The following is a 22,628-nucleotide window of genomic DNA, read 5'->3' as shown; positions in this document are numbered from 1 at the left end:
AAGCCGGCTCTTCATGTAACAATTTGTAAACAATGTCTTTAAGACCCTGTCTTAACTCTCCTCACCCCTAATATCACACACACACACACACACACACACACACACACACCCCAGTGGACTATGGTGATACATGCCTATAACCTCTAACACTAAGGAGGCTAATATAGAGAGATTGTTATGTGTTCAAAGTCAGCCTGGGCTACACAGTGAGTTCTAGACTAGTCTAGACTACAGAGTGTGATTCTGTCTCAAAAAAAAAAAAAAAAAAAACAGTACTCCAAGGTGACCAGGCATGTAGTACAAGTCTATAGGTTCAGCACTTGGGGAGCTGAAGGAGCAGAATCAAATGTCTGAAGCCAGCCTGGGATAGATTCTGCTTCCCAGAAAAGAACTTTCTCAAGGAACACACACTGCTCTGACAGCTTGAAATCTGCCTGCAGGTGGCTTGTTGTATACAGAGCAAAGCAAATCACAGAGCAGGGTAAAGCTTGTGGGGGAGGTCTAGATGGTCATATGTCCTTATACAGCCCACAGATGCAGGACAATCTAGACGTGGGACCAAGACAGGGCTTGGAGCTCACAAAGGATTGATGTGAATGTCATTGGAGCTTCTCACAGGAGTCAAAAGCTGACAAAACTGCTTTAGTGATCTCTAAGCCCTGGCTGTCCGTGTCTGTGAGACACAGTAGCTAACCAAAAGATGGCCAAGCAGCTTAGATTCAGGTGGATCACCTATGGGTGGCCTCGGAATGAAACAGGAGAGAGGAAACCGGAGAGGTGGCTCAGTGGTTCAGAGTACTGCTCTTGCTAGAAAGATGTCTAAGTCATCAGTCAGTGTTGGAATTCAAAGAAAAAATAAAAGAGTACTGCTCTCAATCCCAAGGGCCTGGCTGATTCAGACCCTACAACGGGAAAGCGGAAAATGGTCTATTTCTATCATCTTGTCATTAGGATGCTGTCACTAGTTATATGACATCATGTCCAACTGAAACATCACTAAGTCTTCCAATAAAGCCTATACACACTGAAAAACATTATATAAGCAGTCAGGCAAAGTGGCTCATAGGCAGAAACTCATAGCGATCCTCCTGGCTCAGTCTTCATGTACTGGGACTCTAGACATAAGCTACCATGAAAGTTTTTTTTTTTTTTGAGACAGATCTCATGTAATTCACTATGTAAGCTAGGCTAGCCTTCAACCCACGATCCTCCTCTATCTCCTAAGAGCTGGGATCATAGGAACATGCCACCCACACAGTTTACAAAAGACATATTTAAAAGCCGAGCTGAAGATTAAATATCCTTTCAAAGAGCATTCTCAAGAGGCAAACCCATTTGCACTCAGGGGCTGTGGAGGACTGGGGGTCTGTTCAGGCTCAGCCGGCCATAGGTACCTCCCGGAAGCTGAGCTTGCCATCGAAGTCCTCATCCACCTCTTTGATCATACTCTTCAGGCCCAGGTGGGTCTGGGGAGCCCCCAGCTTCTCCATCATGAGCTTCAGTTCCATCAGGTCGATAAAGCCATCCTTTCCAGCGTCATACCTGCACGGTCAGAGGAGGCAAGGTTAGGGCAAAACAATACACGCTGGTTTTCCAGATATGTGACTCTTTCGGCTTTAGCCACTGAAAAGTAATTCAACTGCCGCCTGCTTTGCACGGTTCTTGAGACCACTTCACCGTAAGTGACCCCTCAAGGCTACCTCATCGGAAGACACCCCTCTTTTAGCAAGAACTGTTGGTGCTTTGCCTGCTCAAAACGGGCCTCGTTCGCCATTTTGATTCTCATGTACTTTATCTCCTTCATCTCTTTCATTTTCAGTCAACCCACACAGACCTATCACCTCCAGATGTTGGACTCTGGGCGTGCAGTGGGGCACACTCTGAAACCCAGCAGATGCTACACTCAGCGACAGCCCATCCTGGTGCTTCTGCAGCAGCCATTCCTGGCAGCCCCCTCACTCTCCTGCTTGTCTTCCGGGCTTCTACTTCCGGGTCACTTATCTCCTGGACTGATTCCTCAAGGCTGTGTGGGTGGCTGTCCTCGCGGGGAGGACAGCCCCTCTCCTGGCTGACACTCTAGCCCAAGGACGGCTGCCTGGAAATAAGACCAGCTTCATGAAGTGATAGTTTTACCTTGACCCCTTCTCCGTGGGCTAGCCGTCCTCAAAAGCCTGCTCCGCAACTCCTCCCAGCCTTTCTTACCCAGGTCCCTTCTCAACACCTACGGCCTCATGGAACTGCCCAAGGGCTCCGTGGCTCCTTCCCAACGAGTACTTCTTATATTTCCTGTTACTTCCTACTTCCCAGAAACCCCTTATTGCTCAGGTTCTGAACATTTTGCTTTAAAGAACAAATAAGAGGCCAGAAGGTGGTGGCACCCACCTTTAATCCCAGCACTCAGGGAGGTAGAGGCAGCTGGATCTCTGTGAGTTTGAGGCCAGCCTGGTCTACAGAGTGAATTCCAAGACAGCCAGGGCTACACAGAGAAACCCTGTCTTGAAAAACAAAAGCAAAACAAAAAGAATGAATCAATCAATGAGGTCTCCACAGGCAAGAGCTGGGGTCAGATGGACTGATAAGCACAATGCGCTCACCCACACAGCGCAGGATGGAATGGTTCCGGAATGGAATGGTCTTCGGAGGTAAAAAGGAAGAGGACTTTGCTGCATGCTGCAGCACAGGTGACCCTGGGCTACGCCACAATAAGTGAATTCAGTCAGTCACAGAAGGACGGTAGGCAAACTCCTAGAGACAGAAAGTTGAAGGGTGTTTTCTGGGGCTGGAGAGGTGGCTGAGTGGGTGAAAAGGAAAGGGTCAAGTTACTGGCACAACACTACACATGCTTAGTGCCCCGAACTGTGTTCACTTGAATGGTTAAAATGGTCATTTTATTTCCTTTGTTTATTATTATGATGACGATTGTTTTGGTTTTTTGAGACAAGGTTTCTCTACAGCTTTGGAGCCTGTCCTGGAACTAGCTCTTGTAGACCAGGCTGGCCTCAAACTCACAGAGATCCACCTGCCTCTGCCTCCCGAGTAATGGGATTAAAAGCATGCTCTACCACTGCCCGGCTATATTATATTATTATTATTATTATTATTATTATTATTATTATTATTTTATTTTAATGTGTAACCCAGGCTGGCCTTGAATTCGTAATCCTCCTGCCTCTGCCTCCTTCAGCAAATCCTACTGGCATGCGCCACGACAACCGGCTATTTTTATTATTTTAGACTATGTGTATGTATGTGAATCTGTGTGTGGGTATGTTCCCATGAGTGCAGGTACCCAGAGAAGCCAGAGGCTTCACTTCAACCTGAGATGGAGCTACAGGAAGTTGTGAACTACCTGATGTGCGTGCTTGGAACCAAATTTGGGTCATCTGTAAGAGCAGTGCTCACTCTTAGCCACTGAACCATCCACCATTCCACTCCCCGCTCCTGTGTGTGTGTGTGTGTGTATATATATATATATGTGTGTGTGTGTGTGTGTGTGTATGCATGTGTGTGTATGTATATATATGTGTGTGTGTGCGTGTATGTATATATATATATGTGTGTGTGTGTGTGTGTGTGTCTGCCTGTTTAGACAGGGCTCCGCTCTGTAGCTCAGACCAGCTTCAAGCTCACTCTGAACCTCCCAAGAGCTGGACTGCAGCTGTGTGCAACTACACCAGCTTGAAGGAGTCATTTTTGTTATGCACCTATTACCATGTTTTTTAAAAAATTATATTCAGTCTTTTCCACTATCCATCTGTTCCCACCCCCAGAATGAAAAAGTACCTCTGTTGAGAACCATCACACTTCACAAAGAAATGCAGCCTGTGGGCAACTAAAAATCTAACCGTGGGCAGTGGCATTTAAAGCCTACATTGTCATGCTGGAGAAGGGTCCAGGCAGGACTCCCTGACACACTGACTCCCTCCATTCTAGCCACAGTGACTGATTCATGCTGTTCCACCCATTGCCAACACAAGGCCTCTCCTCCGTGACCTTCCTGCTCCCCAGTAGCATTCATTGTGTGTCCTTTTCTGGTGCCAGAATTCACCACCCTCTCTTATTGGCCATTTCTTCCTCAAGCCCTCTGAGCCCCCACTGGGCAGAGTCTTGTTGAAAGAGTTACTCTACAAAGCAGACAGTTAAGATCTCTGTGCGACTGGTGATGACCTCTGAGAATCCATATTATAGGTGCCCCATGTCTGGCGATAACAGGATGCCTTCAGGTTCCAGATGGGCCAGTCCAGGACCCCAAGGCATCAAAGGACGATGGGTGATCACTTAATAATGCCAAGTACCCAGGTATGGTGGCCCATGCCTGGAATCCCAAACATCCAGAAAGCTGAGGCAGAAATATCTCAGCAAATTTAAGGTCAGCCTGGGCTATACAGCTTGGGACACTACCTCAAAACAAACAAACAACGATTTCCATGGATTAGCCAAAACTGACTCGGTATAGACCTCATTTGCCTTCTTTTTCACTTAAAATTCAAAGATCTAGGGCTAGGAATATAACTCAGGGGTACAGCCCTTATCTACACTGTGTGGGGCTCCAAATTACACTCCCAGAGCCAGGAAAATAAATGTTTATTTCCCTTTTTTGATGATGCCACTTTGGGAGTGGAGATGTGGCACAGTGGTTAAGAGCATGTGTTATTATTCTTGCAGAGGATCGAGTTCCCAGCACCCGCCTGCTCCAACAAGGCCACACCTCCTAACAGTGTCACTCCCTATGGGCCAAGTGTTTATACACGTGAGTCTATGAGGGCCGTTCCTATGCAAACCGCCACAGTGGGTTTAAAAAGGGGAGGGCAGGAAGTGGAGGTGGATCTGGAGGGAGCCAGGGGAGAGAGTAAATATCATCAAAAAACATTGTCCTAATAAAAACTGGTCCCACTTTGAACGCTGGGGTGCAAGTGTTCTGTCTCAGTTGGCTTGTAATATGTCCAAAGTGAACTGCTGGGATGGTGTACACTCATTTACTTTTGAAATACAGATGCTAAGCTGGTCCGACAGAAAACCAAGGCTAACCCTGATGTCACTGCTCAGGTGAGCAAGGCTCTCCATTAGACACTTGTGGGAGACTCAAGGGTACACTCTCCCAGACAATAAGGGGAACTGTCTGTTCATAAGCATCTAAGGAAGGTGGTCTCAGATCTTGCTGGGCCATATCTGTCAGGGAAGGATCTAGGCCCAAAACATCTGAGTTGGGGCTGGTGAGATGGCTCAGTGGGTAAAGAACCTGGCATCTCAGAACCTACACAGAGGTGGAGGAGACAGTCACCTCTTCCAAGGTATTTTCTGACCGCCACATGAGCGCCATGGTATGTGGGCACATGCATGTGTATATACACACATCATTAATAAAGCAAAAGATACAGTTAGGGAAGAAAAGGACATTGACTTGAGGCCAGGAATAAAACACAGCAGGGGGTTCAACGGAGTCACCATACAATCCAACAATTCCACTGATGAAGCATTTATCTAAATTTTTCTACTATTAGTAAAAATTCGGGAGTCAGATACTGGGGTAAAAATCCGATAGATCAAGCAAGCAGTGGAGAAACATACCAGCTGACCCTTCCTTTCCATGCTTCCCAGATTGAAAAGACTTGCAAATCTTTCCAAGCCCTTCCCTATTCCTTCCTGTGGCTCTCTATCATATCCTAAGTTCTCCAATATCTCTATGGTTAATTCCAGTCAGCTAGTCATTTACGCCACCCCGATTCAAAGTTAACTTTATTAACAGTCTTGGGGTATCACAGTGTGATCAAATATCCCAGAACACTCCCCCCCCCATTGCAGATTGAACCTAGGGCCTCACACATACCAAACAGCGCCCTACCACTAAGACACATTCTCATCCCTCTTTTTTAATTTATTTATCTTACTTTCTATGGATATAGAAGTAGGATCTTAGATACTTGTACATTAAGGCTCAGCACAATATCTACACTAGTTAAATAAAAGAAACCCAAAGGCCAGGCAGTGGTGGCACATGCCTTTAATCCCAACACTTGGGAGGCAGAGGCAGGCAGATCTCTGTGAGTTCAAGGCCAGCCTGGTCTACAAGAGCTAGCTCCAGGACGGGCCCCAAAGCTACAGAGAAACCCTGTCTCAAAAAACCAAAAAAAGAAAAAAGAAAGAAACCCAAGTATCTATCAGCTCGTGACTGGATGCACAAAACGGGGTGAATGCATGCAACAGAATGGAAGGGAAATTCTGGCACATGCTAAAGCTCATGTTAGCTTTATAAACTTTTTATAAACTCAAAGTTAGTGAATTAACTCATGCTAAGTGAAACATGGTATAGGACACACATTGCAGGATTCCACTTCTATGAGGCACCTGGAGTAGCTAAAGTCACAGGGACAGAAGTACAGAGGTGGTAGCCAGAGACTGGGGGAGGGGCAAGGGACCTGTCAGTGTTGAAGAAAAATAAGCTCTGGGACCACATGGTCGCATGGTGGTGATGTCTGCATCACGGTGCAAATATACTGAATGCTTAAAGCCAGAATGCTTACAGAGAGTGTACAAGGCCCTGGATTTGATCCCAAGCACCATTTTTTAAGTTGAGGGGAGGTTCAATTTCATGTGTTTCTGTTGTACAGGACTAGCCTCTGAGCCAAACTGCTACCGTGTTCATGAGTAGACCTATGCCTGCTTGCAAAATATCATCCTAGTTGGGCTTGGGGACTATTCCCTCATCGAAAAGGGGTGGGAGGGCTATGGGAGATGGTGGTGTAAATAAGGATAGCCCCCATAGGCTCATAGACTTGACTGTTTGGTCATTGGGAAACTGTACTTGACAGAAATCAGGAGGTGCAGCCTTGCTGGAGGAGGTGTGGCCATGCTGGAGGAAGTATGTCACTGTGGGTGGGCTTTGGAATTTCAAATGCTCAAGCCAGACCCAGTGTCTCTCTCTTCCTGCTGCCTGTTGATCCAGATGTAGAACTCTCACGTCTACCTCTCCAGTACTATGTCTGCCTGCATGCCTCCACGTTTCCCATCATGACAATGGACTAAACCTCTGCACTCTAAGTCAGCCCCAATGAAATGCTTTCCTTTTAAAGAGTTGGTGCGGTCATGGTGTCTCTTCACAGCAATGAAACACTAAGACACGGGACCTCACTGGGATATCCAGTTGTATATTGTTATTCTGCTAGCCTGGGAATCGAGAGGGGCTATAACACACAGGTAGGGAAGAACTAGGAGGACAGCCATCCACCTACACAACCATGTGGAAGTCATCATCCATGCTGGCTGCAGACCTCCCAAGTGGGTCACCCACACTTCTGCCCAGAAAGCCCTCACCTATGCTCTGTAAGTAACCCTAAAAAACCCATTGGCTATCCACGATAAACTTTGGTTTATCACTGGGACCTCATGGAGGTGGTGGGAATGCTGTCTATAAGCCCAGTTGGGGATGATGATCTTTTGCAAGCAGGCACAGATGAACTCATAAAAATTCTCTTGACTTTTATCTTACGACAGCTTTCAAAAGCAAGGGTCCTGCGACTGGAGAGATGACGGCTCAGCAGTTAAAAGCAATGCTACCCTTCCAGAGGCCTGGGGTTCTATTCCCAGATCCCATGTGGTGGTCCACAATCATCTATCACTTCAGTCCTAGGGAACTCTCTTCTAGTTTCTGAAGGCATTATACACATACACACAAGGTGCAGACACACTTACACACAACACACCCATACATATAAAATTTTTAATTAAAAAAAGAAGTAAGGTCCTGAAACTTCCTCCACTTCCAGGTCAACTTCTCAAGCCTGGGTTACAGGAGAGACAGAGTTCAGCAGCGTGACTTGGGATATCTTTTGAATAGCGGGGTCCAGGAGGCTGGGATAACACTCAATAATGGCCAGGCAGGCTGCAAAGTCTCAAAGCCCCACAAAGGCAGCCACTCTCTCTACTCCCGTGATGTTATGCAGGGAGGTTGATACTGGTCAATGAGAGAACCCTAGGAAGATGGAAGTACTGTAATCCTACTCAAAGACAGTGGTAGACAGCACCAGGGGGTTCTGACAAGGGAGCAAAAAGCTGCCTGCCGAGGCTGCTCAGAGCCCCATGGTGACAAGAGATGGCTTCAAATGCAGAGAGGAGCTTTCTGGGAACCACTGAGAACTGACCCTGCAAAGCTAAGCTCTTACAAACAGGCTAGAACGGGGTGTCCCTGTTACAAGAGTCCTGGTCAAAGTCAACAGGTCTCTACAATGTGGAACTTTCCAGAACTCCATCCCTACGAGGTTATGTGTCCAAAACTTACAAGAGGGAACCAGATCACACAGGCTGATCCCAAGCTCACAATCTTCCACATCTGGGAATTTTCCATGGGAGAAGGTGGCAACACTGTATTCAAGGGTTGGCCTTGGGACTGGGGTTGTGGTTCAAGGGCAAGGCACTTGCTTTGCATGCACCAAACCTTAGGTTCCATGCCCAACACTACACCAAAAAGGTAGGGGAGTGGCCTAGTTAGGGCCCACAAAAGTAACTGTGATGCTGAGATGCAGAACAATGTCCTCTGTTCACACTGCCCATTCCAGCATTTACAAAGAAGACTGGAGCCATGGAGGATGGAGCAATCAAGACACAATCAGCCCAGGCATTAACAGAGGGTTCTGATGCTGCCCCATCAGAGGAGGGGGAGCAGCAGCTGAAAGGATTAGGTGTAAGGATGGGGGCGATAAGTAAAGGTCAATAAACAAGGCAAAGATTTGTCTTCAGCCACACTAGAGGGGAGGGAGCCTTCCCCATGCTCACTAGAGAGCGCTGCCAATGAGGCCAGTCTGAGCAGGGGCGCCCCTCTAGACACAAGAGACTGGTTCAGAAAACCAACCCTTGAGTCCCCTCTGGGATTCTGACCTGGAAAACCTTCTAACAGACCCGAGGTCTGAAACACCTTCGAGGTGAGCTAACAGAAAGCTCACAGAGTTCAGAACGGACCCATTAAGCACTTGGCTTGGGTTAACACAATTCTGATTTCTTTTATATTTGCACGTGCATGCGCATGTGTGTACATGTCTGTATGTATGATGTGTATGTTAGAAGACAATATGACGGGTTAGTCTTTGCCTTCCTGAGGCAGAGTTACTAACATTTATCACTGTGGACAGAGTTTCCAGGGACTCACCTGTGTCTCTGCCTCCTAGCTCACAGTAGGAAGCCTTGGGAATACAGACAAGCTATTTGCGTCCAACTTTATGTGGGTTCTGGAGTTCTGAATTTAGGTCCTCGCATTTGTGTGACTAACCAACCACTAACCAACCCTTCTTCTCAGCTTCCAAATTACTTTTTAATAGTTTAAAAAATAATTATGGGTCTTTTGCCTGCATTGCATGTATGTATGTCACATTGTGTTTAGTCACAGCAGAGGCCAGAAGAGGGTATTAAATCCCCTGGGACATGAGTTCCAGACAGTTGCTAGTCTCCTTGTGGGTACTGGGAACCCAATCTGGGTCCTCTAGATCAGCCATTGCTCTAACCACTGAGCCATCTTTCTAGGCCTCCTCCTCTCAATATTCTTTCTAAATAAAGAAGGCAGGGCACAGGGATGCAAGCCCACAATCCCAACAGTTGGGGGTGCAGAGACACAAGGCTGAGGCTACACCAAGAGTTTGGAACCAGACTGAACTACAAAGAGACCCTGTCTCAAAATCAAAATGACAATAAAACTCTAAAACGGGATAAGAGGGACTGAGATTAGAGTTCAGGTTCTTTGAAAAGCATTTGCTGGGGGGTAGGGGGCTGGAGAGATGGCTCAGGGGTAAAGAGCACTGGCTGCTCTTTCAGGGGTCCTGAGTTCAATTCCCAGCAACCACATGGTGGCTCACAACCATCTGTAATAACATCTGGTGTCCTCTTCTGTACTGCAAGATACATGCAGAAAGAACCCTGTATACATAATAAATAAAAATCTTAAAAAAAAAAAAAGAAAAAAGAAAAAGAAAAGCATTTTCTGGGAAGCAGAAGCCCACCAGAAGCTGTAATCCCAGGTGGGAAACAGAGCCAAGAGTGGCAAGAGAACCCTGACTCTATTCTGTGGAAGGCCACCTGATTGACACTGGAAAGCACATATAGACGCGAAGGGACACCTCTGAGGTCCAGAGAGCAGGAACGAAAAGAGGCCCCAACCAGCTTCCCATCCCCACAGCCCCGCCCCGGTGCTCAGTCAGGCTGCTTCCTTTGATTCCTGCTAGAAGCATCCGCCTAGTGCCATCTACTGAAGTCCTGGCAGGACTATAAAGTGACCACATCAGTGACATCTTGCTCCCCCGTGGAGCTGGGGTTTAAAATCAGACACGTGGTCCTGTCTTCAAAGTGACCCTTTACAAAAGCCTTCCCAAGAGCAGTCACTTCCTTCAGGGCTTCGACTTGCAAGGCAGGCGAGAGCAGAACTTCATAGGCCTGCTTTCATTTTCCCATTCCAGCTGCCCCCACAAGGCGGGAAGTGATTTACGCAGCAGTGGTACAAAAGAAGAGAAAGAGGACTTAAGACGGCAACTCCAACTGCTCTGTGGTGCGTGTGTTGTCTCAATGTCAGCCTTTCGGTCTTGGGTCAATCCTGCAACAACTTAATAATAGCTGCCTGCCCTCGCTGTTAATTAAGAGCTTACCGAGGGCCTTACCTCACTAAGGGAGACAATTAGTGGCCTCGCTCAAGGCATGATAAAAACAGCCAGGTGGATCTAAATTAAGCTGGTGTATTCTCTCCGTCCCTCCTCTTTTGTCTCTCCTCCTCTCTTCTTTTCTCTCACCTTCCTCTTTTTCTCTCTTTTAGATAGTCTTTCTGTTTAGCCCAGGCTAGCCTCAAAGTGTCTTAGCCTTGCAAAGGTTTAAGCCATCATGAATAATTTACTTATTCATTTATTATCACATTCATGGCAATGGGTAGAGGTCATAGGGTAGTTTGCTGGAGTTGGCTATCTCCTTTCTCTGGGATAGAACTAAGGTTGTCAGGCTTGGCGGCAAGTGCCTCTACCAGCTGAGCCATCTCACTAGCCTCATGCCAAGTTTTAACAGGATTCTCAAGCAGGTTTTTTTTTTTTTAAATGTGTATTGGTGTTTTGACTGCATATCTATGCACTAAGTGCATGCAGTGACTGAGATCAGAAAATGGCACTGGATTCCCCTGGAGCTGAAGTTAGAGCTAGTTGTCGGCCGGCCATCATGGAGCTGCTAAGAATAGAACCTGGGTCCTTTGGAGGAATGGCTAGTGCTCTTAACCACTGAGCCATCTCTCCAGACCCTCAGGCAGCAGATTATAGGCTTTCTATGGTAGCGGGGAAGGCAAGAACCACCGGTGACCTCTTTTAAACTATGAAGCCCTCAACTTGCAAGAGATTAGGACAAGCACAAGGCCTGCTCACAGTTCCAAGAATGATTCTACTTCTTTTAGCAGAATTATGTCTTTTGCAGTTTACATCTGAAGAGCAGCAGAAAAGCTAAGAGCTATAACTGTAAGGTCTAGGAATGCGTGGATTCTGAGTTTGGCCCCACAGCGTGGGACCCAAGACTCAGAGCATATGAGTCTTGCATATGACTTACTTCCGGTCAAGACAGCACTATCGTTATGATCATTCAGAGGAATGGTCTCACCGGCTGAGCGTTTCAGAAAATTTTCACCTGATTCACCTAGCAAAGACCCAGCACAGGCATCAGGGCTGGGGTTCAGTGGTTAGCAGCACTGGTTGCTCTCCAAGGGGACATAGGTTGAGGTCCCAGCACCCACATGGTAACTCATCTGTCACCAACTGTAACTCCAGTTCCAGGGGATCTGATGCCTCTTCTGGCTTCCACACACGTGCATGCAGGCAGAACACTCAAATATAAAAGAAAATAAATCCTAACAAAATTAAAGAGAGGAGGAGTGGAGGAAGTGGAGGAGGAGAAAGAGGAGGAAGAGGGAGAGGAGGAGGAGGAAAGTAGCGCAGCCCCAAGCCCTTCTTCCACAGTTTCCAGAGGCTTTCATCGAGATATGCGATATTTCCCATTTTCTCTGCCCCTTCCCTCTTCAGGTTCTATGGGATTTAATTGAGAGAATTCTAGTGCCATTGGCCCCCCAGGTGGCTCTGAAGACCTGGGCACCTGGGCACATGCCCCACCCTGCTGGGTACCTGGGAGAGATTTGACCTGCTCTGTGACATTGCCAAAGGAGCTAATCCTCTGCAGGCACTATGACTGGTGCCTGGGGCTCTTTTTATGGATGAGTCGCTCCCCACAGACAAGTCACAGTCCACAGACAAGACAAGTAAATGGCTTCCAGGCTTCTACCCCAAAGATCTACCCAGAATCAACTTGGCCCCAGTTTTCACTATCTTTGACATCTGAGGAAAATGTAACCCACCACTTGCCTCCCCGTTCTGGGTCAGAAGAGACTCTCTGAGCCAGCCCACTGGGGACAAGGTCAGGGTCCCAGGTCCACTGGGAAATGTTCTCCACTCTTTCCTGGTTGGGCAACAATGAAGGCTATGTGAGGAGAGGCAGGTAAAGTCCCTGGCCATGGTAGCCCCCACTCAACCTGGCCTAGCTTTTAAAAAAATAGCAGTAAGGGGACAAGAACAATCAATTTTGGACGCCTGCCCTGTCCCCCTGCCCCCATGAATTGCTCATTCCTTTTGTTTGCTTCAAACAGAGCCCCTGGGCTTTCTTGGCTTTCACCTCACCAGAATAATCCTGCCATTAATGAAGAAAGAAATCGGGTAACCTTTGTGCAGAGGCTCTGCCATCAGAAACTCTCCAGGGACCCCTCAGGGCTTTCTCAGGAAGATGGTGGTGCCTGGAGACAGGTGGGGCCTGTGCCTCAGCCAAGACAATCCTTTGACACCGTAACACAATGGCATCTACAAAGTTATGCTTGAGAAGCTCACAATTGAGCTACAAAAATAATTGCCTCCCTCAAAAAAATTAAAAAAAAATTTAAAAAATCTGTTTTAAGTAGTTTTATGATTTTGGGTTGGGGCACACTCATAGCTATCGTCGGGTGCATGTAGCTCCCAGGCTTGTACACCTGCAAGCTCACATAGCAAGGCCTTGTTGGAAATGTAGATCTTTTCAAAGGACCAGAGCTGGGAGCACAGAGCAAGGACATTGTGGGATTGTCAGAATCATGGTTCGCCCCAATCCAGCTGGATTAGAGTCAGCATGTCAGCAGCTCCTGTGGGACCCCAGGCACTTTTGAGTCAGGGAAGGGCACTTAAGATTCCGCCCCCAGCAGGTGGCCACTCAGAGGCCCAATCTGATGGCCCCAACTGTACCTGTCTAGATTAGCCTCAGGGATTTCCTGAGGTCACAGTCCTGGAGTCCCTCTACCCAGTTCCCTGAAGTCCTCCCTAGCTATGGTAGCACCTGTCCTTCCCATCTTCCCGACTGCAGCAGGCTGGGAAACCAGATCTTCAGTGTGCTATCACCGCTCCCAAAGTCAGAGTGCTCACTCCGGCTCTGGACGGCCCTGGCTCTCGGCAGGCGAACGCAATGACAGAGTTAACTCAACACCTCTGGTGTCTAGCCTGCTCATGCCACTTCTGTTCCACAGCTCTTGGCTTTCTTTGAGCTCCCGTTCGTTCGTTCACTCCCTCTTCGCTAGGCTCCCGTGTGCTGGGGCCTCTGTCAGGCAGGAGGAAGCACAAAGACAGTCCCAGAAGGGATGCAGACACAATGGAAGTGCTGCACTGTGAGGAGGCAGTGCAGAGTCACCTGCTGCACAGGAGGCAACGAGGGGCAAACGTGCAGAGCCCGGCAAGGGGACTTCTGCTGCTAAATGGTTTTGGGGTGCCAGAAGAATCTGGAGAGGGAGAGGCAGGACAACTCACACGAGGCATTCTGGAAGCGCTGACTTCATCAGGGTAGCAGGAGCAGAGTGAGGTTGAAGTTAGAGCCAACATCAGGCATCTGTCTCGGGAAAACCTCTCCTCTGGGTACCAACGCAGGATAGATTTTTGGAGGGCACCACCCAACTGGTGAGTATATGGCAGCCTTAGCCAAGGATGGAACAGCTGGGGAGGTTGATCAGCATGTGGAGTAGAACAAGGCAAGTTTGAACTCCTACTTAACCTGCTCTTACACAGTCAGTGCCTAGGGAACTTATGGAAAATTCTCTTCCTTTTCTGGGAAAAGATGAACATTTTTTTTCTTTTGAAGGCTGTAGAACACCAGCTGTGGTGGTTTGAAAGAAAATGGCCCCCAACGAGGCTGGTACTATTAGGAGCTGTGGCCTTGTTGGAGGAAGTATGTCACTGTGGGGGCCGGCTTTGAGGTCTCTTTTGCTCAAGCTTCCCTCAGGGTGACAGTCAGTTGACTTCCTCCAGCCTTCTGGCCAAGATGTACCAGTCTCAGCTCCAGCACCACATCAGCCTGCATGCCGCCATGCTCTCCATCATAATAATGGACTGAACCTCTGGAATTGTAAGCAAGCCACCCCAATTGAATGTTTTCTTTATAAGAGGTGCCATGGTCATGGTGTCTTTTCACAGCAATAAGAAACCCTAGCTAAGACAGAAGTTGGTACCAGGGACTGGGGTATTGCTGTTACAGGTCTGACCATGTTTTTGTTTGGAGGAATTTGGACTTTGGTGCTTTGGGTTTGGAAAGTGTTATAATGCTTTAAGCATGGCTTAATGGGCCATACTAGTAGAAGCAAGGAAGACAGTGCTGCTAAGAGTTATTTGAACTATGGGGGCGCTCACTCAAGAGGTTTCAGAAGAGAATTTTAGTATGTTGCCTAGAGATTGTTCTGGTGATATTTGGTGAAGTAGCTGCCTTTTGCCTTTGTCCTAAGAGTCTGCCTGAGGCTAAAGTAAAGAATTTTGGATTAATTTCATTGGCAGAAGAAATTTCAAGGTAGTCTAGTATAGACTCTGTTGTGTGGATATTAATGGTAAACTCTAATGAAGATATATAATGAAAAGGAGCAAGCTAAGTAGGGAAACATATCTGAGGAGGAAAAGGGCACCAGAAAGTGGAATGGAGCTAAATCTTCTGTTCAAGGATATAAACAGATTAAGAAATGGAATAAGGGGAGTAGTGACCTCAGGGCAAGATCCCACACAGCTGTTTCCAACTTGGGGGGGGGGGCTGAAGAAAAGCTTAGAGCCAGGTGTGGTGGAGCATACCCTCAGTCCCAGCACTGGGAAGACAGAGGCTGGTGATCTGAGTTTGAGGCAATCTTGGTGTACAGAGCAAGTCTCAGGACAAGCAAGCTTAGACAGCGAGAGACAGAAAGTTGATGAACATGTAATTGAATGAAGGAACCATGTTCCAGCCCCAGTAAACAGCAGAACTTGTCAGCTTCGGCCATATGGTTCTGGTTCTGAGTCAAGAGTAGAAGAAAGGGGTTATAGAATCTTCCTCTAGGGCAAGGCACTGAGGCCAGGCATGTATCAGTGGTGTTCTGAATGGAGGACTGGAAAGGCCCTTGCATAAAGTTGTGAAGCTGTAGCCTGGACTACTTTGAAGACCCCAAGATGTCGGAGATGCCAGAGCCATGGGATACCTGCCAAAGAAAGCTGTTAACAGGGAGTGGAACCAGCTCAAGAGAAAGAAGTTAACAAAGTCTGGGGAGCCTATGTGTGAATTCTCCCACTGATGCCAGGTATATTATGTGGAAACAAGATTTGGCGGCCTCCAAGGCCACCCTAAGGGGCATGAAAATGACCAAACAAGTTCATCACTTGAACTGTCTCTCACACATGCACCTAGGAGGTGCCTAGGGAACCGCCCTGGGATGCCAACAATGCAAATGTGACTGGGGACAATTCAGCCTCAATGGGCTCCTCCAGAGGAAGGCACAGGCTCCTGGAATCACCAGACCAAAGCCCAGGTACTTCACAGGCTTGTTTCTCTGGTCATCCAAACCCTACTTTTCTCCCGATGCTGCCAACATTTCCAGGAGAGGGGCTGGAAGCAAGACTCAGCAGTTAAGGGCTCTTCCTTCTTTTCCAAAGGACCTGAGTTTTGGTTTTCAGGACTCAAATTTCGGGACATTTCAGGATCAAATGTCTCATCAACTCCAGCCCCAAATGCCCTCTCTCTTCTGGTCTCTGAGGGTACTTGTGCTCCCACCCCCCCCCAAAAAAAAAAACCCCACACAGATAATTAAAAATAACAAAAATCTTTAAAAAAGATTGCAGGCAAATAAGTTCTCGGCTGCAACCAGCACACAGAAAAGAACTCAGCTGGTTAAGGATCAACTATCACTTCATGATCCCACGGTGCTTTGCAAAAGGGGTCTGGGTTTTGCTGGGTCTGAGTTGGCACAGGCAGGCTGGCCTGTGATTTGGGACAGGGAACAGAGTGAGAAAATTTGGAGGTGGTTCATTCAGAAAGGAGAGGGAAATGAGCAGATGGAGAAGGCAGAGGCTCTGGTGGCCTGTGGGATGCCAGTTTGGAGCAGGCGAAGACAGTGTGTGTGAGAGAGGGGGGACGGGGAAGTCCCGGGATTATTTTTCTCTTTTGGTTGGTGACCAGTGGTTGAGCTCAGGGTCTCTCACGCTAAACAATACTCCATCACTGAGCTACATCTCGAGCTGGTCTTGACCTCAATTTGCAGCTCAAGTGGACTTTGAACTTGAGAGTTTCTTCCACCTCAGAAGATCTGGGCTTACAGGCCTGTCTACCACACCTGGAGGGGGTCTTCCAACCAAGATGGCCAAAGGAGCATGCCATGCTGCAGCCTTGAAAAGTTCTGAGGGGCTGGGCTGGGCTTCAGGATAGAGGTGCCCCTGGAACCAGTCCTGCTGGTGGGTGGTTGGTCAGGCAGCACCCACCCCTGCTGATTCCCAGGTCAGGAAGTAAAGGATCTGGGGGAGGCACTAAGAGAAGGCTAGTCCTGCAGCCAGCTTGGGGCGGGGGCTTGGAGACAGCCAAAGGCCACGTCCCAGCTTTAGTGTAAGGTGAGGACTGACTTATGACTCCAATATGCAGAGAGTACACACAGGCTGTCACCCTTCCGTCCTCAGCTATCCATCTCTGCCCCTGCTCCTCCCCACCAACCAGACTCCTTCCTGTGCCTTCTTCTAGGCTGGCACCACCTTAAACCCAGCAGCCTTCAGTGTCTAGAGCACCCAGCTAGAACCAGTGACCTAATTAAGGCCCCAACTGTACACTCAGTGGTCACGCGATCTTGGGCACAACCTGAGAAGTGGTCATTTACCTTTTTCCACATCTCACTTACAGGCTTGTGCCCGAGAAGGTCAGTGGCTCTGCTCCAGGGAGTTGCACACAGGCCTGAGTCACTGCCTGGCAGTGTACAGGGCCTTCACGCAACTGCAGCTTGACTGAGCCCAGAATCGCCGTAGGAGGTCCATGCCCCCGAGATGGTCAGGAAGACCACAGAGAAATGTTGGTCACCCTCAACTGTAAAGAATCCTTTTCTAGAGACGCAGTTGAGTTGGTAGAGTGCTTAGTTAGCTTGCCATCATCCCTGTGGCCCTAGGGACTGAAGGCATGGTGGCATACATCTATAATAGCCCAACGCCTCCACTTGGAGGTAGAGACAGGAGCATCAGAAATCCAAAGTCACCCTTGGCTACCTGCCAAGTCTGAAGCCAGCCTGAAAGGAATGAAATCCTGCCTTTATTTTTTTTTCTTTTAAAATATCTGGCTCTGGGCAGAGTGTGGTGGCGTACACCTTTCATCCCAGCTCTGGGGAGTCAGAGGCAGGAGGCTGAGTTCGAGGCCAGCATGGTCTTCAGAGTGAGTTCTAGGACAGCCAGGGCTACAGAGAGAAATCCTGTGTCAAAACACACACACACACACACACACACACACACACACACACACACACACACACACGGCTGATTTCCCAGGGGGCGGAGGGGACCACACAAGAGACAGTAACTGAGAAACCTAAGCATCACCTGCTGGAAAGTGACTGGAGGGCGTGGCAGAGACCAGTGAGACAGGCTGGAAGGACCAGTGAGAGAAGGGAGGGGTGGGCCTTAAGGGGCAGCAACGAGGAGTCTATGGCTTTTTTTCAGGGAATGTTCTATGCTGCCTCTAATCCACAAGGGTTTCTGAAAAAGGGGTGAGTAATGAGATCTGGGCTCAGGCAAGGTCCCTATGGCTACAACGTATATGATAGATGGACAAGGCCCAGTGTGACATGGGGCGGGGGAGGGAGTCGTGGGACCTGGAGTTCAGGCAGGCTGCAGAGGCAAGAAGTGCAGTGATCCGTGTCAAGGGTGGCTGCGACTTAGAGCCTGGGGCTTGGAGTAGAAGGGACATTAATGGAGAAGACTCTTGACACAGGAGAGCAGAGCGCAAGCCGTCTGGGTTCAGACTCCAGGTCCACCACTTACGGGGGCCAGTCGTCCGGCTGCTCTGTGACTCCACTGCCTTGCTGTACCATCAGCGTGCTGCTGGCTCCCAATGCAGAGCACAGAAAGGCAGGATGGAGGTCTCGTGTGTGCGTGGCTAAAACTGAGCCTGCATCCAGTAGGCACTCTGTGTGACTCCACAGAACACCGCTGCGGGGGGCACTGCTCAGTTTCACTGGCTACCCTGCGCAGGGGCGTCTGAAGCACTTAGGGAGGGGCAGAGAAAGTCACTGCCAAGACCAAACTGGGCAGGATCCAGGGCCAGCTTCCCCAAGGCCATGACTGAACTCAGCAGGTCCCCATGGCCAAAGAACTAGGGCTGTCAGCAGTGAGCTATTTTTGGCAAGAGCTCTCCCAAAGCACAATGGGTATTCAGTAAGCACTGCGGCAGGGAGGAGGGAAGGGAGAGACTAGAGGGGGGTTTGGGGAGGTTCTCTGGGTGTTTTACCACCAGGAAGGGGTGGAAGGACCAGCACACAACGGCCTGTAAGTCCTAAACATTATTCCTCTGCTTCCTGCAATCCTAGTCCAAGCTGGCAGTAGGCCGAGGGTGGGTCTGTGACCTACCGCTGGCCTTGGAGAGGGGGACTAGACAGCCACCACACCCACCCGCGACGAGGGTCACTAGGCTGGAATCAGACCCTAGCACAGCAATGAGAAGCCCTCTGCCACCCCATTGGGTCTCCACCCAATCCCCACCCTGTCCCCAAGGCCCTGCTTAGCCTAAGAAGGAGGTCGGCTGTGATCACCAGCAAACCAGGTCTGAACCAAAACACCAGCCTTCATTCAGAAGCAAGGGATGCCAGGCTGAAACAAACAAACAAGGGAGCCAAGAGGGGAGCCTTAGCAGGTGGAGTACTTGCTGTGCGAGCCCAGAGAACTGAACTGAAGACCTGAATTCGATCCCCGGGACCCACATAAAAGTGAAAGGAGAAAACAGACTCCGCAGAGTTGTCTTCCGATCTCTACACATGTGCATCGCACATACAACAATGATGCTCTGATTAAAGAATAAATCAAATAGCCTAGGGCTGAGTGTAGCTCAAGCGGTAAAACACATGCCTACCACGCACACAGCTCTGGGCCAGGCGGTGGTGGTGCCCGCCTTTAATCCCAGCACTTGGGAGGCAGAGGGAGGCGGATCTCTGTGAGTTCGAGGCCAGCCTGGTCTACAAGAGCTACCAGGACAGGCACCAAAAACTACAGAGAAACCCTGTCTTGAAAATCCAAAAATAAAAAAACAGAACAAAACAAAAAACAACAACAACAACAAAAAAAAAACTGCCTACAAAAAAGCCTCTAAGTCAAGGGTTAGAGACCTTAGCAACAAAACTACAGGCCACTACTAAAGGGACAAGGCCCATGAATGCCAAGTTGATGCCACACACGCCTGATTTTCAGAGGGGAGGAAGTCAGAGGAATGACCCCCAAGACACACTTGGTAGAGAACACAAAGGAGGCTGGGGGGGAGGGGGGAAGGAAGGAGGGGAGCAATGGTAAGCCGTTCTCAAGAACAGAAGGCAGGCAGGAGAGGACGAGCACGTCCAGCTGGGCCCTTCAGACTCAGAGGGGTGCAGTGGAGGGCTACCCGAGAGAAGGTTGGGAAGACAGCGGACATAGCATCCCACACAGCCCCACACAGTAGCCCGTACTCTAACCATAGATAGGTCTATGGAGACCCATAGGCAAGAAGAAAACCATGGGGACAGATGTGGATTGCAGAGACAGAGATGAGTGTCCCAGGAGAAGGGACTCTAAGAAGCACCCCTCCTCCATGATGGGATTCTCCATGCCTCACTGTTGGCCTCCAGGCCTGCCATCCAAAACCCCACAGGTAGGGGCCAGGCAGTGGTGGTCTCTAATCCCAGCACCCAGGAGGCAGAGGCAGGAGGATCTCTGTGAGTTCGAGGCCAGCCTGGTCTACAGAGTGAGTTCCAGGACAGCAAGGGCTACACAGAGAAAACCTCTCTCAAAAAGCCAAAATAAGCTCTTTCGGGACTTGGCTCCAAAAAAAAAAAAAAAAAAGGAGAAACAGGAGAAACAATGGTCGGGCCAAAAAGGGCCATGGTCATGAGCAACCAATTCGCTGCACTAACTGCACCCACTGCGTGCCCAAGGACAAGGCCATTAAGAGGTTCGTCATCCGGAACTTTGTAGAGGCCGCTGCCGTCAGGGACATGTCCGAAGCAAGTGTCTTCGATGCTTATGTGCTCCCTAAACTCTAGGTCAAGCTGCATTACTGTGTGAGCTGTGTTATCCATAGCAAGGTGGTCAGGAAACGATCTCGTGAAGCTTGGAAGGACCGAACACCCCCACCACGATTTAGACCTGCTGGTCCTGCACCACAACCTCCACCAAAGTCCATGTAAAGAGGTGGCTTCATAAGGACAGAAGAAGAAAACATCTTGAAAAAATAAAATGGGACTTATACTTAAAAAAAAAAACAAAATAAATAAATAAACAGAAACACACACACACACACACACGGGGCACACACACACACACACACACACACACGGGGCTGGAGAGTTGGCTTAGTGGTTAAAGCACTGGCTGCTCTTCCAGAGGATCCGGGTTCAATTCCCAGCACCCGCATGGCAGCTCATTGCTGCCTGTGACTCCAGTTTCAGGGGATCTGATATCTTCGTATAGACATACATGCAGGCAATACACACATGCACATGAAATAAAAATAAATTAATTTTTAAAAAAAGAAAGAAACACACACATAAAAAAACAGGTAGGCATACAAGAATCATGGTGCATTATCTCACAAAAGAGACCCAGAGATACACAGTTGGGGCCACGTCTCTTTCCTCACTAACAGAACCCCCATTGCAGGCCATAGGAAAGGGTAGCTAGGGTAGCTAGCTCCAGCTTGGCAAAACCCATTATAATATTGCCTTTGCCTGGGTGATCACTGGCCTGGATGGACCCAGGGTTCAGCACTAGCTTTTGAGATGACAAGGGGCTGCATAAGGGGCACAGCAGTGACTGTGTCCAGCTATTTTTTCCCTATCGCAGAAATCTTTTAGGTTTAAAAACCATTTTCATTACTCTGCTTTAAGGTAGCATCCTTCAACTTCCCATACTATGAGATGCAGAGGAGAGAGTGAGGTGGGAAGTAAGGGACTGGGAGGAGAGGAACATTCATGCATCTTTCTGCTAGGGACCAAGACCCTCAGAGGACCAGTCCAGAGCCACTTTACCAGGAATTCGGGCCAGTCCTGGGTTCTCTTGCCTCTCCTTCAAGTCAAGATGGTTAACTATACAAACCCAGTGCAGGAGAGAACACTTCAAATCCAAGGGGAGTCACTTCTGGCGAGGGCTACAGTCCAGGGGTCAGAAAAGCCCTTAGCTTCCATTTGTTTTTCTCCATTCTACTCTTCCTATCGTGTGTGTGTGTGTGTGTGTGTGTGTGTGTGTGTGTGTGTATGTGTGCTTGCACTGAGGATGTGACCCAGAGCCTCAAGCATGCTGACAGTGAGCATTCTACCAATGACCCATGCCTTGGCTCCCATCTGCCCTATGGCAAGGACCAATTCACACTGAAGCTTAAGATGCCTACATGTGGGCACCTCCCTCCACCTGCCGTAAGAGGATACACTTCACTTGTATGAAAAATTCTCAGCCGGCCTAGAAGAGTTGAGAGTATGGCCGCATAGACAGAGGGTAAGCTCGACACGCACATGCCATGAGATCTAGCCCCAGAACCAAAACTAAGAGAGAAAGAAAATCCAATCCCCCGCACTCCACCCTCCTTTCTTCCCCCTCCTAGGCAGACTAAGGAGGGAGAAACGTGGAGAGGGGAAGGGAAGCTCACACTTTCAGTCGTCAGTGGTGTCTTGGCAATGGGGAACATGGCCTTGGCAGGGCATCAAGACATCAGCATTTCAGATTCTTAATAAACCAGCAGCGTTCCTATCGGCTAGCATTCCCCTTCCCGCCCTCTCTTTGGGGAGTTGGAACACGAGCTCTCACCCCTGTGCTGAAGAGGCACCACAGCTGCACGGGAGCTGCTGCTGTGCTTGGGTCCTGCCTGCGAGTGGCTGTCCCCATTCCCTCCCTTCGCCGGGGGCCTCTTCCTGTCTGACCTCGACGGGACAGCCAACTGCGATCGCATTTCAGCCATGTACACACACTATAGGGTCAGTTTCTTCTGGGCCCTTCTCACCCTTCCTTTAAAACCAGGCCACTATTCCGGCTCCAGCTATCCAGTGACACACTTACACGCTTGGAAACAGAGAGGCAATAGCTCTGGCCAGGCTGTCGACGCCTCTGGCTTCCCACACTCATTAGAAAGTTGTC

The 22,628-nt window shown here is 48.9% G+C and overlaps 1 protein-coding gene and 1 pseudogene across 1 annotated transcript in view; one reads left to right on the top strand and one right to left on the bottom strand.

Moving 5' to 3' along the window:
• Window positions 1-22,628, bottom strand: part of Efhd1 (EF-hand domain family member D1) — a 47,279-nt gene that overhangs the window by 18,604 nt on the left and 6,047 nt on the right. The window contains exon 2 of the mRNA XM_048428920.3: window positions 1,395-1,542. Coding sequence (XP_048284877.1) covers window positions 1,395-1,542 — 148 coding nt within the window. The remainder of the gene's footprint in view (window positions 1-1,394; window positions 1,543-22,628) is intronic.
• LOC125396854 (small ribosomal subunit protein eS26 pseudogene) lies at window positions 2,585-20,689 on the top strand (annotated as a pseudogene).

Source organism: Myodes glareolus, chromosome 1, assembly GCF_982192425.1.
Source record: "Myodes glareolus chromosome 1, mMyoGla1.1, whole genome shotgun sequence".
Lineage (NCBI taxonomy): Eukaryota > Metazoa > Chordata > Mammalia > Rodentia > Cricetidae > Myodes > Myodes glareolus.
This window is presented reverse-complemented; position numbering and strand designations above follow the sequence as displayed.